Source organism: Rattus norvegicus, chromosome 4 (assembly GCF_036323735.1).
Source record: "Rattus norvegicus strain BN/NHsdMcwi chromosome 4, GRCr8, whole genome shotgun sequence".
Classification (NCBI taxonomy): domain Eukaryota; kingdom Metazoa; phylum Chordata; class Mammalia; order Rodentia; family Muridae; genus Rattus; species Rattus norvegicus.
Genome location: NC_086022.1, coordinates 85,959,043 through 85,973,346, shown reverse-complemented (window position 1 = coordinate 85,973,346; position 14,304 = coordinate 85,959,043). Strand labels below are relative to the sequence as shown.

Below are 14,304 nucleotides of genomic sequence, written 5' to 3'. Positions count from 1 at the left end.
GCAAGGGCACACCTGGGCTGGGCTGAAACACATCCTGCAGGCAAGCTTTCAGACTGTGTGGGCCATTCCTACCAAACTATGTGAAGGCCATGAGGCATCAAAGACTTTGGGGTAAACCACTTCCATTTTCAGGCACCCAAGTGAACAGAGCTCCACACATCATGCGAATGGCCTTTCGAGGCCAAAGTTTCCTTTCCTCCCCTCCTCCGTCTTCAGCTCTCCCAACCCCATCCTCATGCCCCTCTTCCAGAATCCAAAAGGACCTGAGGCCTTGCAGACTACATTATTATGAGATAATCAGATCTGGGAGGAGTCTCCTCCCCTTCTGTCTCTCTCCCCTGCCCTCCACTTTCAGCAATTTACAGGCACCGAGGAAAACGATAAGACATTTATTGAGTCATCTACAGCAGTTTGACATCCTTAAAATCCCAGACAAGGTGTGAGTACAGCGTTAATGGAGGCAGCAGTAGCAGTGAGGTCCATGGGGTTTATCTTCATTGTGGGAGATTAAACCCAGACCGGTCCAGCTCCCACGAGTGAGCCTGGAACCACATCTGGAGTACCAAGGGCTGAACCACCCCAGCCCTGACAGATGCTAAGCCTCAGGAGACAGACAGCAGACAAAACACACACGGCTGAGTACAGACACAGCACAGGACCTGGAGTTCAGGGGAGGGAGAAAGAATGGGCATTTGGTTCACTTGAGGAGTGTCCCATACCATTGAAGGATTCCTAGGCAGACAGCACGGAGCTGCTCACAGCAGAGTTCTCCTCGTCCTTACCTTCAAAGCAAACTAAACAGTGATGGTGGTAAAGCTGGGATTTGATGTCCACCAGAGCCCTCTGGCCTCATCCTCACATTCATGCTGGTGGTTTTACCAACGGGTTAACCCAGAAGGGCTCAAAGCACTGGACAGGCTGCAAAGGGTCTTCCCTCTAAGAATGAACACACAGCAATGTTGTTTTCAGGGCTTATAAACCCACAGGGAGCATTTCACCTCCACCTCATCCCTAGCTTGAGGGTAGATAATGGTGTAACCATAGCCACCTCGGGTTTGAGGGTAGGGAAGTGTGGAGTCCTAGAAGAGATGGAGAGGCCATGTTTGCTAGTAGGTATCCTTACACCAGGCCAACTCTGTTGCTTCTGCTGCACTGAACTGTGGACTCCTGGGCTTTCTGTAGGTACAGCCACTCCTGCAAAAGGTACCTTGCATTCCACAGCTGCTTGGAGTGTTGCATCTGGTTCACATGCAGGGCTGTGCAATACCGGTAGACTTCAATTCAATGCAATTCAAAAACAGGCTAGGCCCACCTGGTTTCCCAGTTCCCTAGGCTCAAGGGAAACTTGCAGTGTCAGAGGACTTGCTGTCTTCTCTTGGTGGGGGGCAAAGGGTACTCAAGGAGTTAAAAAGAGAGTCTCTTGTAGCTTTCCCTCCAAGGAAGAGAGGGTACAGACCAAACAGCAGAGGCCCTGAACTGGGCAACAGGTGCAGGGTTATTTCCACACCTGTCCCTGGCCAAGCCCCATCCCAGCTCCCCAGAGAAGTCAGTTTGGGGGAAATGAGGGTTAAGAAAGGACTCATTGAGGGATACTGAGCATGTCAGGGAAAACCTCCTCGCTGTACACTGAGAGAGCAGTCAGATCTTAAGCATGGTGCATACAGAGGCTCAAAGCTGCAGCACCTCTAAGTCCCTCTGGCTTCCTGACAGCCTAGGCATTCCTATGTGGAATACCATACTCTGAGGACCACATCCTCTCCTGACACTTGCTGCTTACTCTGTAGCTGGACAGTTTTGACAGAGATAAGGACAGGGATGTCCTCATCCCCAAAGTGGGATGGTCCATTTGGCCTTTAAGGTTTCATAGAGCAAGACCTCACTTCCCAGGAATAATCTTGCACTGGCTGGATGCCCCTTAAACCCGCTGTTCTTGCCTCCAGGTTTGCAAACCCATGAAGCCCTTTTCACCTACAGGACAGGATTTCCTTAACCTTTTCCCTTTTCCGGGTCCAGGCTATATTAACACAAGCCTTGCCTGGGGCCCATTCCAAGAGAAGATGGTTGGTGTTTAGACAGAAGCCCAGATGTACACTGGGATACACACAAATCAATAAGTCTTATTGCTTGCACTATGTAAGAGGGTCAAGGGGGAAGGGCTTTACCCAGCCTCGTGCTGTCCCTTCACTGCCTGCAGCCTGAGAGCCAGACCCTCATGGAACATGCAGACTCCTTCAGGTACATCTGCTCAGGAGACTAACAAAAGGATTCCTTCAGACAGAAAAACAAAGCAACAGGAACCTGGACGTTTTAGGAGGACACAGGCCCATGGCACAGGAAGCAGCGGGGCTCAGGTTATCCGATTTTTGCTATTTTGCAGTAATGCAACTAAAAAGTCACAGTTTTTCCTTCCACAGTGAAGCAGACCCACTGGTGGGGGTGACGACAAGTGAATGAGGTTCATAGCCCAAGGGGTGCACCTCAGATGGAGGGTGCCACAGGCAACCTGTCCCTGCCTGGCATAGAAGACTAGGTCTGCACATCATGCCTGAGGCCCCACTCAAAGGTCCGTGGCCCGAGCTTCCCTCTGCTCTACCAGCTTTGGATAGCATGTGGTATCCAAATGGGAAAATAAATGGAATGTCATTCCCCTCAATACACACACGCACGCACGCACGCACGCACGCACGCATGCACGCGCACACACACACACACACACACACAGACACGCACGCACGCACCCACACACTCATGTACACAGAGGCACACACGCATGCACACACGCACGCACACACACACTCATGTACACAGAGGCACACACGCTTGCACGCACACCTTAAATGATTTTCACAAGGATGCATCTCGGTTTACCTGCCTTAGTTTTTAACTAACACAGAACCTGGAGAGGCACTAGAAACCACCTCACTCCTTCCTTTCAAGCAAGGAAGTTGTGGCCCAGCACAGGGCACATTGTGTTCACAGTCATGAACCCAGCTGGAATCCTGAACCAAGGCTTCTGCTAAACAGCTTGGGCTTCCTAGAATTGTCCAAAGTGCAAGGGGATCAACTGAGTCTTGTTTGGCTGACAACCTGTTTCTCAGAGCAGGGGAGAGGATGGGTAGGGTGCAGGGGAGAAGAGCAATGAGTATCCTCAGTGACTGGTCCAAGCCACTAAATGTTTCTGGGAAAGAACAAGGAGGTCCTTTCCCTTTCCAGCTTTGCCAAAGACCCAAGAACTTACTTCACTGGTCAAGAACACAGAACACATCTCTAAATCATACCAACTAGAACCTTCTCCAGTCTTTCTAATGGCTCCTTCAGAAACACTGTCTCAAGTCTCCTAGAACTCCTTCTACTTAATACAACAGCAAGCAAGGCACCATCCCACACTCCCCATGCATTGCAGGGCACAATCATGAACACATCCACAGAGGCGGGGACAAGAACAAGCATCTACGTGGAGTGAGCTGGGCCAGGTGGCCCCATGGCACTAGTTTCCCCCTCTATCTTCCCAAATCTGGATGTGGCCTTATTTTAAAGTCTTAGGTTATGGCTGTGCAACTTCCAGCTGGAGAGCGAAGACGGGCACTGGAAGAGCCACCACTCCTTCCATCAGCAGCTTCTGCCCATGCACATGATAAACACAGTATCACTTCCAAACACCCTAAGAGGGCCCAGGAGTGACCCAAATGTCAAGGGCACATGGAGGAAGTCTTGCAGAAAATTCTGAGTTTAGTAATTGTGTCCAGGCTGGGAGCGGCATGTAGGAATCCTTGTAGTTAGTAGAGGTGGGGCTGTGGGGGCGTCCCTGGACCCAGGACTTGGCTCGTGGAAATTGAAAGTTGCTTCAGAACTCAGTGATTTCATCACAAGGTGGCTGGTCCGTTCTAAACATGGCTTTGACTTATGGAGAAACGAGAGGGGAGAAGAAAGGGCTTTCTGTGGTTGTTGTGGCTGAAAGAAGAGCTTCCTCAGACTGTCCATTGTGGACAAGAAGTGTAGAAATAAAGCCACCACATGATCCGGTCTTGAATCAGGGGCACAGTCATGGACATGGTAAGATCATCAGCTATCCCATCTCCTTCCCAATTGACTCTGCATTCCTGGCTCTCAGCTCTTAGAACAAATGAAAAGCACCAGAACTTTTCTCTGACTCTCACCCCACCTCAATGTAAGTCTTTGACTGAAAGACCCCGGAGCCCTCCTGTCATCCAGGCACACAGGAGCCGAGCACCTGGACAACTTAGATGTCGGGTAAGCAAAAGGAGCCTCAGGTTGACCTGCTCCAAAGGATGCTCAGGAAACTGAGCTGCATCCCTAGCCAACTGCAGTACTTGGTACAGGCTGAGAAGGGTCCACATCCAAAGTCAATTTGCTGAAAGGCTGCTGGGGTGGGCACTACCCCAGCCTCTCCAAAACAGGCCTTTCAGCCTCAGCTCACAAGGCCTTGTACCTGGGATCAGACTATCACTGAGGCTGGCCTTGACACAGTAGGTTGAGCTGGGGCCTGGCAGAGGTGAGCAGGGGCATGGGTTGGGGGCAGAGATGGGGCAACTTTCCAAATTTGAGGTGTATTTACATGTCAAATCAGGCTCAATGAATCACAGTAGGTGGGACCCAAACAGGAGGAGCAATATCAGCCTATACCCTATCTCTCTCTTCCCCTTTGGGGAGGAGCCCAGCTTCCTACCCAGGGCCTGCCCAAGGAGAGGGGAGAGGCACAAACATGCTCAGGCACTGGCCCGCAGCCCCAGCCTGTGCAGAAGGAGGAGGGAGACAGGCCTCAGGTGGCCAAGTTGTCGGCCGGGAGGCTGGACATGCGGAGCTGGGAGCTGCTCTTGCTCAGGATGGACAGCTGGGTTCCCCCATTTACTCCACTGCTGGCCAGGGACGGGTGCCGGTGCTTGAAGTCCATAGTGAAGTAACGGTTCACCTTCCAGCTCCTCCATTTCCTCTTAATCTCTGCCTGTACCTGCAATGAGCAACACGCACGTGGCTTCCACGACCTGGCCTGGTGCTTTGCCAGCTGCCATCGTGACTGCCCACCCACCTCCCACTCCCCAGCTGTACCCTGCAACTTCGTGCCAGTCTATCTTGGCAAAGCTCCTGCTGATAAGGCCTCTCAGAGACCAGCCCTTTAGAACTGTCGAGAAATCTTTCCTAGCGACCACTCGAAGCATATGGATCAAATAAAGATCCCCACCATTGTGTACCATTGTGGGATGCACATAACATTTACTCAGATAGCTTGAAATATCCCAGATGCCCAACGCCCATGAATGGTGATATCAACATCTCCGGATAAGACCTAGAAATCCACAGCTTTGGATACTTCCAAGATGAGAAAACTTCTGAGACTAAGAGTTATAAAATAGTCCATGCCTCTCGGCAGCCCCTCCCCTCACGTAGCTCTCCATATACTAAATGGTGGTCACGCCAAGAAAGCCTCAGCCTCCATATGTCACTTCAGCCAAAACCTTTATGCAGTACACAAACTGCATGACTAGAAGCAGCACCCCTACCCATTTTCCCCACTTCGTGCTTCCACTCCCTTGGCAAACTCCTACCCAGATGCCCATACTCCCACACCTTGGCTCTCCCAAGATCTCGAAGCAAGGCTCTCTCTATCTGATCTGTTGGAGCCTATCTTCACTATAGGTTGGCTCCATGGAGGTGAGTTGTCTTGGGTCTTAGATGCAAATAAGGGGAAGAGCCTGCTGAGGCCAAGACCTTGGCATGAAGACCAGAACCTCAGGGAAAATGCTTCTCTCCCCTGAGCCAGTCCCCACCACTTCCCAGGCACCCCTACTTGGGACTCTGCTCTAGAACATTACCCCAACATGCTAGAGAGGGTGTGTTGTGGATTGCCCTGGAGCTATTTGTATTTTGATGCTAATTCCACTTCCCCAAGAAGGGCTGCCTAGTCAGTCAAGTACTCAGTCTCAGGAAACTTCATCAGAACCTTCTCCCCATTTTAACATGTAAAATAAAGGCAAGAGCTGGTGATTGGGCAGGGGAAGGGAATGTGGAGCTGAAGAGTTGGGGGAAGAGAGGGAGAGGGGGAGAGGGAGAGAGGGGGAGAGAGAGAGAGAGAGAGAGAGAGAGAGAGAGAGAGAGAGAGAGAGAGAGAGAGATAACGGAGGAAGAGGAGGTGGTAAAAAGATGGAGTCGAAGCATGTGGCCTGGAGAAACCACAAGTTCTAAGGTATCTCATAGCTGGAGAACAGAGTAGTGCAGTGGTAGATCTGCTCAATCTAGATACACAGCTTGTATTCATATTAATCGAGTCGTGTTTTCTTTGTACAGGCTTATTTGGGTTGGAGAGGTTACTGCAACAAGGAAGCCCCGAAAGACAGCTCTAAAAATGAAATTCCTCTGGAAAGTTCTCCTTAGGCTCTCTTCCAAATTTTCATAGGCTCTGTTCTAGCAGGATGGACAGACAGACAGGCTGGCTTACTGTGGCTCAGCAGCATGGCCCACCACAGCCTGATGGCCTACAGGTACTCACTCCTACCCTCCAAGGAATGCTTTCTGGAGAAGGTGTGCCCTGGAGTTGTGTTCTCAGCAGATATGGTTCCCTCACCGTATCTGTACTCTACTCTGTCTACAGTTGTAGCCTTAATTGGAGGAGGTGGAATGATTCTGGAAGAGGTGGGAGATGCCAGGGAACGTTGGTAGCATATAACACTGACAACAAAGTCACTCACTTCCTACCCTCAGTACTGGCAACCTGGAAGATCCCATCGACAAATCTGCTCCCAGTCTCTCCCCAACGAACCCTACCTGTACTGCTGAGAAAGGTGGCCAAACTGTGTCTTACCTCCCCATTCAAGAAGCAGTAGAGTACAGCCACCACAAAGCCCTGGGGAGAGAACACAAATGACCGTAAGTCTACCAGCAAGAGACACCTCAGACACACTGGGCATGTGGGAGGAATGGCACTGGAAAAGATACCAGAAAGAAGAAAACACTGCAGTCTAGACAGGATACAGCTGCCTGAGGCTCTGAGGTGAGGCTGAGTATGTCATGCACTAAGACAGGCACTTCCATGAGGCCAAATGGCTGATAGACCAGCACCACTGAAAACACCTTATCTTGGATCTCACACTCACTTAGACAAACACTTCTCATTGCCAAAAACCATCTTCATCCCATTTCCTATGAATGTCACTCGCCCTTTCCAGTGAAAGCCACTAGTTCAGGCTCCTGGGAGCAGGACTCCTTCAGGACAGAACACTCATATCACCTTCACCCATCACTACTCCCTCTTCTGCCCTCCCTGGGCAAGCTGCTTCTATACAGAACCCAGTAAAGCAACGTGTGTGTGGTAAGCATATGAATTTAGGTCTTCTACACCAAACAAAGCAACCTTTTCCTGAATGTCGAAAACCAGGTCTGTAGCACCTCAGTGCCCTTGGGCTGTCATTTAAAAATGCCAGAGGAACGATGATTGGAATTTGCCAGTAAATATAAAGATGGGCGTCTTGGATTGCAATTTCTAGGTCAGAACTTCATCTCTAAGACTCTCGGTCTCATCAGAGTAAGAACGTGAGTTCAGAATAACAGCAGTTGAAATTCAAGTCAACTGCACAGAGTATTTTCTGGCCATCAAGCTCAAGTGCTAATTTAAGCAAGTGAGGGATCACCTCCCCTTTAGAGCCTACCACAACCACTTCATTCACTTTCTAGCTGTGAGGTGTGCACTTGCTTATAGCCATCTACTTTTTCCTGTTTCTATGTCATTGTGATGGTCCTCCTCTTGACCCGTACCCATGTATCCATTCATTTAAAGATCTGGCTGAAGTCAGAAGGTGGACACAGCATAGGATCCTAATGCCTAGGTTTTATGGAGAGCTCTCATCTCAAGTCACTCAGGGTCCTGGATCAGGATTCCTGCAGGCACAGCGACAGACAGACTCTGTTACATCTTCTTACAGCAGCAGACAGGACTATACAGGACATCTGCTCTAGTACTCATACCAGAGACAAACTCTGAGGTTAGAAATCGGTGTTCACAAGGTTACAGAGGGGGCAGCAGGTCAGAGGTCAGGGCTTAGCTTCCAACAAATGATGCCCTCTAAATACACATGCCTACCTGGAAGGAGCCCAGCCCAAGCTCAAACACAAGTCTTTCCCTCTTGCTGACGTTCTCTGGAGAGAAGGCGAATACTGTGTAGTGGATTCCGAAGAGTGGGATGAGCAGTAGGGTGGAGCGGGCCAGCCGTCTGTCAGGAAAAAGCAAACGTCTGTTCTGGGGACTGCAGGGCTTGTTTGGGAGCATGGAGGGCAGAGGGCCTGCCATCGGCCCTAGCTACCCTTCAGTGCCCCTGTTCATGGACTGCTGCTTGGTATCCTTAACTGGTGCAGGGGGTCTGGGAGCCAACTAGTGCCCAGGGTTCCTGGGATGCAGTGTGTGGGCTTTCCCAGTCTGCAGGGCACCTAGTTGGCATCCTGCAGGACCACTGAAAATGTAGCATTTAGAGAGCTCCCCTGAGTAATGTGTAAAGTCAGAGGAAAACTCAGGATAAGATTCCAGAGTCTTGAGCCAAAGCAAACCTATCCTGTCTCATAAGGGAGCTACATTAACTCAAAAATAGCTCTCCTAAGACCCACGGGAATAGGGCTCTTCTGTGTCTGGGTATAGATAGGGACAGTTGGTGTATCACTGATGATAATATGGAAGAACTTGGGAGGGTTTCAAGGAAGGACTTGATGACTGGACAGAAATTCTGCCTGCACAGGAAAGAGCTGCTACCCCAGAAAGTGAAAAATGGATGGGAAGGAAGTCCACCCTGAGAATGGGACAGCAAGAGAGTCCACCAGTTCTTCTGGGATCCTCTCCTACTCTTAGCTCTCGGGATAGAGCCAAGAGTGGGATAGGGCCCTTCTGTTCAGGGGCAGAAGTCCACAGTGAGGACATCAGGTTCACAGGGGCTGGGAATGCTGGTCCAGAGGGAGTAAATTATTACAGGGGCTTCCCAGAGTGGGGACCCATTTCTGCCCTTCCCAGGACCTGTACCACTTATAACCTCCCCGAAAGAGCCAAGCTCTCCTCTCTGAATGTTTTTCCCTCAGCTGTACCCAGCCCCCTGGGATCATTGGCTTCACCCTACCTTGTCACCATTTAGCCCTCAGAAGTGGATAGTATATATAAGGGTAACCATTTGACTGGGAGTAAATCTACCATGTGCCCCTCGTCTCCCACTTCGAATCTTACTGGGAGAAAGGATTCCATTGAATGCTGGAATCCAGATTTCTAGAAAAGCCAACTTGATAGCTTCTATATAAGTACCTTGATGTCCTGGCTTCTATTAGTGGGAAGAAAAGGAGGAGGAGGAGGAGGAGGAAGAAGAGGAGGAGGAGGAGGAGGGAGTAGGGGCTGGGGAGGAGAGGAGGAATATGAGCTTGAGGTGACCTTTAGGAGAAGGTTCAGCCCAGAAACTAGGAAGTCTACATTTGTGGGTCTCACAGTCCTCTCCTCGCTCAAAGACAGCACATTCTATAGTCACTGAGGGTCCCTAGACCAGGACAAGGCCAATGGGATCTGAGTGACTCTTGGCAATGAGTCCACATGAGTTCCTAACAGTCTGTCCTCATTGCTGTCCATACCTAGTGGCCCTGAAGAGGGCCCCTCTCTTATCTGTTAGGTTTCACAAAAATATCTTCAGTCCACATATAGTTCACACTGGAAATGCCTGTTCTGTGGAAGAGCAACAGGACTACCCAGGCACACAAGCTAGAAGAATCCTTAAAACTCAACATTTCCCTGGGCCTCAGGTCCTACTTGCCTCCCCTGCTTCCCCTCTAGAGTGGACCCACTCCAGGGTCTTGAGCCAGAACCTGGGTACCAAATGCCAGGCCTCTCCATTGTTCATAATGGCTTTATCTCTCTTGGGTTCAGTGTCAGTGCCAGACCTTTTCCAGACACAGGACAGATGTGGATCTGAATAGAGGGTTACCGGGGTGCGGCCCAAGAGCAGTATCTCCCATTTCACAGCTCCGATGCTACTCTGGTATAGTCCAGAAATGACAGCCAGGGATACCTCAGGGGACTTTGGCAGACAGGGAGTGGTGACAGATGAGGAGGTTTCATGAAGCCAGTATGTGGGACCTGTGGACCTCTGAGCTGATAAGCCTTGAACTGTGACTAACCCAGAGAGACCATGACATGGCTTCTACCTTTGCCCCTCTATCCCAAAGAGCCATCAGGAGGAAGAAGAGTCCTACAATCCCAAGAAGATCAGGCCACCAAAACTATCAGTGGGTTTCCAGAAAGGCCACACTTCCTACTCTGTGGGTGTCATAGGTGGCAGTGTGATTCTTAGGATGCTCTAGGTTTCTGTCCTTGCCTTCCCAGCCATGTAACTTACTCAACCTTGACCAGCTCCAGTTTCCTCATCTATAGAATGGAGACAGTGTAAGGAGTCACCTTATGGGATCCCTGTGGAGACTGAGCCTGAGCCAAGGTGCACATAACTCGCTCAGCACATGGTGAGCTCATCCCAGCTCTGAGTTTATACAGTTTTGCAGTTGCCAAGACCAAAGCGCAGAGAAGTGAAGCCCTGAGGAAGGACACACTTCTGTCAACAGCCACTAACTGCTGACTGGAGTGAGGTAGGACTCAGTGGCCATGAAGTCAAGATCTCCCTGCAGTGCCACAGCTCCAATACCCACATGCCCTCCAGCCCCACCCACAAGACTGCAAAGAACTCACAAGACACATATCAACATGCAACGGCCAAGAATAGGGTAGGCTGGGAGGCTCAGGGTGGCTCTCCACACTCCTCCAGCCGGGCAGAACACAAGCACAAGGCAGTGGCAGCAACAGCAACATGCAAATCCCCCACCCCTCCAGGACACCCGGCCACAGCCACGGCCACACACACTTACAGAGTAATGGTGGATAGTTCTGACATCTTGCAAGAGTGCTGCTGAGCCCGCTGTGGCTTGCAGTAGCATTTCTGCACGCAGCTGCTGGGTATGACAAGATTAGCACTTCTGTCAGCTGGGGACATTGGGCAATGAAGAAACTTCAGGAGGACTTGGGAAGACTTAATTCACAGGGCACAAGGAGGGCAGAAAAGTGAGGGAATGGAAACAAGCTAAAGGAAGTCACCCAGAGGAGGATGGGGAAGCCAAGGACAAGGGAATATATGTCTATAAATATACATGTGTGTGCATGGTTGTAACACACACACACACACACACACAAACACACACACAAACTGGGGCCACTAGTAGACAAGTAGTATTAAAAGATAGATATGTTCAGGAGATGAGGTTTGATACAGGATTCAGACAGGAAGTCAGAGGCCATCTCTGGTATCAGCCCCAGATTGAGAGCATGGCTTTGCCAAGGTTGCCCAGTAAGATGTTTAACTGGACATTCGTGCTATAGACCTCATGGCGGTGGAGTTCTATAGCTATGGCATGAAGAGTTCTGGGCTTGGTAGCAAAGATCACCATGAGTGTTCTGACTATCTCCCCTCACCTCACTCCCACCTCCTCTCAGCATAAGCACACACAGAAGAGCAGGAGGAGGCCAGGCTTAATGGACTGTTCATTAATCTAGACCTCTATTTACCTATTAAGGTAGCCACTGATCTATGTGGCTATTGAAATGAAAATTAATCAAAATCCAATGGCAAGAAAACTCTACTTCCTTGATCATTCTAGTCACAGTATTCTAGTCACAGGGCTTACTAGTCACATGTGGCTAGTGGTGATGTTGCTGGAGACAAAAACACAGGCCATTTGTGGAGTTCCACAGGACGGTGCTAAGCTAGGCTGTTCCATCCAGGTATATGCACAGGGCTGAAGAACAAAAGCCTGAGGAAACACATTGCCTTGAGGAGATAGCACAGGGGCCAGACTGGCTGTGCATCCCGCTGCCCTCGCTCACACAGTCACCTAGATGCACTCCTGCTTCTGCTGATTCTTTCTGATCCTGCTCGTGCTTGAGCCGGCATAACCCAGGGACACTAGTTTTCCTAACAGAGATCAAGTGTCATGTCACCTTAGATAACAAGTAATCTCAGCGTGGGGACCTGAGGCACCTCATACTGCCTAGTGAATGCATAATCACGTGTGGATGGATTAGATGCCAATGAAGACAAGTACACAGGCGCAGTTAGATACTCGACGTCCAAAGACCTGCTCTCTAGCTGAGAGTGGATCTAAAGGCAACTAGAGTCTGGGAACATGTTATTCTGCTGAGGCAAGAACATGATTGCTGATTTCCAGATGAGCCAAACAAACCCCAGCCTGCCCAGAAGGCTGTTTCTCTCCAGGCCTGTGGTGCTCAGTTTATATTGCCCATAAGCTGGTGGGTGCTGGAGGCCCACTTTGTAGGTGTTATTCGATGCCTTGCTACTCAAGTGTTCCCTAGACCAGCAGCAGGAACAGTACTTGAGCACATCTAAGAAACAGACTATAGCGCCTCCCTGGCCTACTGACCTACCAGCTCAGGAGACACATTTCAACCCCAGCCTGGGAATGTACTGGGGAAGCCCTATTGCAAGGTATTCATGGATCTCAGAAGTTTCTTGTAGGGCTGTGTGTGTGTGTGTGTGTGTGTGTGTGTGTGTGTGTGTGTGTGTGTGTGTGTGTGTGTGTGTAGAAGGGAGATCTCTAGGTACAACAGAACAGCAGCTATTTTTTCTTTATCATCTCCCTTGCCCAGACCAAATGGCCAACAACCCTTCAACCCTGGCTGAGGCAGACACCAGAGCCAGGGCCAGTCCAAGTCACTGCATATCCACATATCTGTTGCTCAGTTGGGACCACCTTGAATTCTTTCTCCCCCAAGACCCATCCTTTTCCCCCAGCACTTCCCATGTCCCTCCCTTTTGGGGAATCCATGGCATCCTACAGTAAACATGGGCTCTTCTGACTTTCCTTTAAATTGTTTTGAAAATAGCAAAAGGACAATTTAACAACACGTTCACTGGGATGGGACAGGAGGGTCATATAAAGGGGCAACAAAAGTAAGGGTGACATCAGAGGGATCTCAGGGGAGACTATCTCCAGAGAAAGAGGGGAAGAGACCCTCTCCCAAGTCCCTGTCCCTGGCCTGCAGGACTTACAAACAGACTTGCTGAAGAGCAACAGTATGTGCTGTGACAGAATTGCTGACCTGGAGCGTGAGAAAGGCAAGCATGAAACTCCCAGGACAATTAAGCAAGAAGGGAGCAAGGTCTCATCTAGAGATACACCGAGGTCAACCTGGAGGGTGACCCTGAGCCTTGGGAAGCACAGGAAACTCAGAAGTGAGCTAGGTGGGCTGCCCTGAGACGGGAGACAGAGACCTCTGGGGGTCAGTAGGAATTGCTGCACTGTGGGGATTTGGCTAGTGGTTGGTACAGAGCCCCATCTGCAGGTCAGGGAGCCTTAACTTCCAGGCCCAACCTAACATGGCTTCTCTTCATCTGTAGAAAGGGCAAGGCTATTCCAGGATCTCAATTCTCATGTCTGTACCTGGTGATTTGGCATACGGTTTCCACGGAGCCTTTTATGTGAAGGGCTGGCTGGACTACAGCTCCAGGAAACATCCAGTAGGACAGTAGACAGACACCAGCCTGTGCCCTGTGCAGAGAGCATTCCCATCTTCCCCACCTCTGACCCTAAGGATTCATGTAACACTGCTTCCTGGGCAGTCTACAGGGTACGGTGGTCTCCTGGTGCTAACTACACTCACCTGCATCTTCAGAACTCTGCCCGGTCTGCAGGAAGTATTTCTCAGAAATAGCATCCCTGCTGGAGTAGGGCTCAACACCACTTCCTCCTCCAACAGGGATGCAAGATGAGCCTGGGCTCCCAGAGGGGGTCCACACCAGGCTCAAGGTTCTGTGGCCACTGACTTAGTGGGCAGTTTTCTTTTCCAGGGTTTTTAGGATAACAAATTCACTAAATCATCCCAACAAAACTCTGGGGTGGGGGGAGGGGGCAGATGTTCCTCAATAAGGTGGGCATTACAGGGCGCAGGGACTGGAAGGCAGGGAATAAACCTGTAGGCAAAGGCCCTTGCTGGACACCCTGATTAAAAAGGCTTTCTGTGACACAAAGCCTGTCCAGGGAGGTGCAGGAGGAATCCCTGAGGAAGTTACACATAGGTTTCCCCTCCCCACCTCAGACCCAAGAAGTAGATTCCAATGCCCACCTCAAGAGTAGAGCAGGTCATGGGCAATAAGAATGAAGCCGAGCTGCCCATGACTGGCGTGAACCAGTCCTTGCTCACTCTGAGTCTTCCAGAAAACCTTGTTCTCCACCCTCCAGAGACAGGGAACTGTGGCTAGCAGAAACTCAGGC

The 14,304-nt window shown here is 50.4% G+C and overlaps 1 protein-coding gene across 16 annotated transcripts in view; it reads right to left on the bottom strand.

Moving 5' to 3' along the window:
- Positions 1 to 373: 373 nt before the first annotated feature.
- Positions 374 to 14,304, bottom strand: part of Adcyap1r1 (ADCYAP receptor type I) — a 48,803-nt gene continuing 34,872 nt past the window's right edge. For 7 of the 16 annotated variants that reach the window (NM_001270583.1, XM_063285463.1, XM_039106999.2 and 4 more), the window contains 4 exons: positions 10,888 to 10,968; positions 8,093 to 8,222; positions 6,818 to 6,859; positions 374 to 4,969 (listed from right to left, as the gene is read on the bottom strand). In NM_001270583.1, the coding sequence (NP_001257512.1) occupies positions 4,781 to 4,969; positions 6,818 to 6,859; positions 8,093 to 8,222; positions 10,888 to 10,968 (442 nt within the window). In that variant the 3' untranslated portion in view covers positions 374 to 4,780. Of the gene's footprint in view, positions 4,970 to 6,817; positions 6,860 to 8,092; positions 8,223 to 10,887; positions 10,972 to 14,304 lie in introns of all 16 variants that reach the window. The other 9 variants (NM_001270581.1, NM_001270580.1, NM_001270582.1 and 6 more) reach the window with 2 other exon arrangements.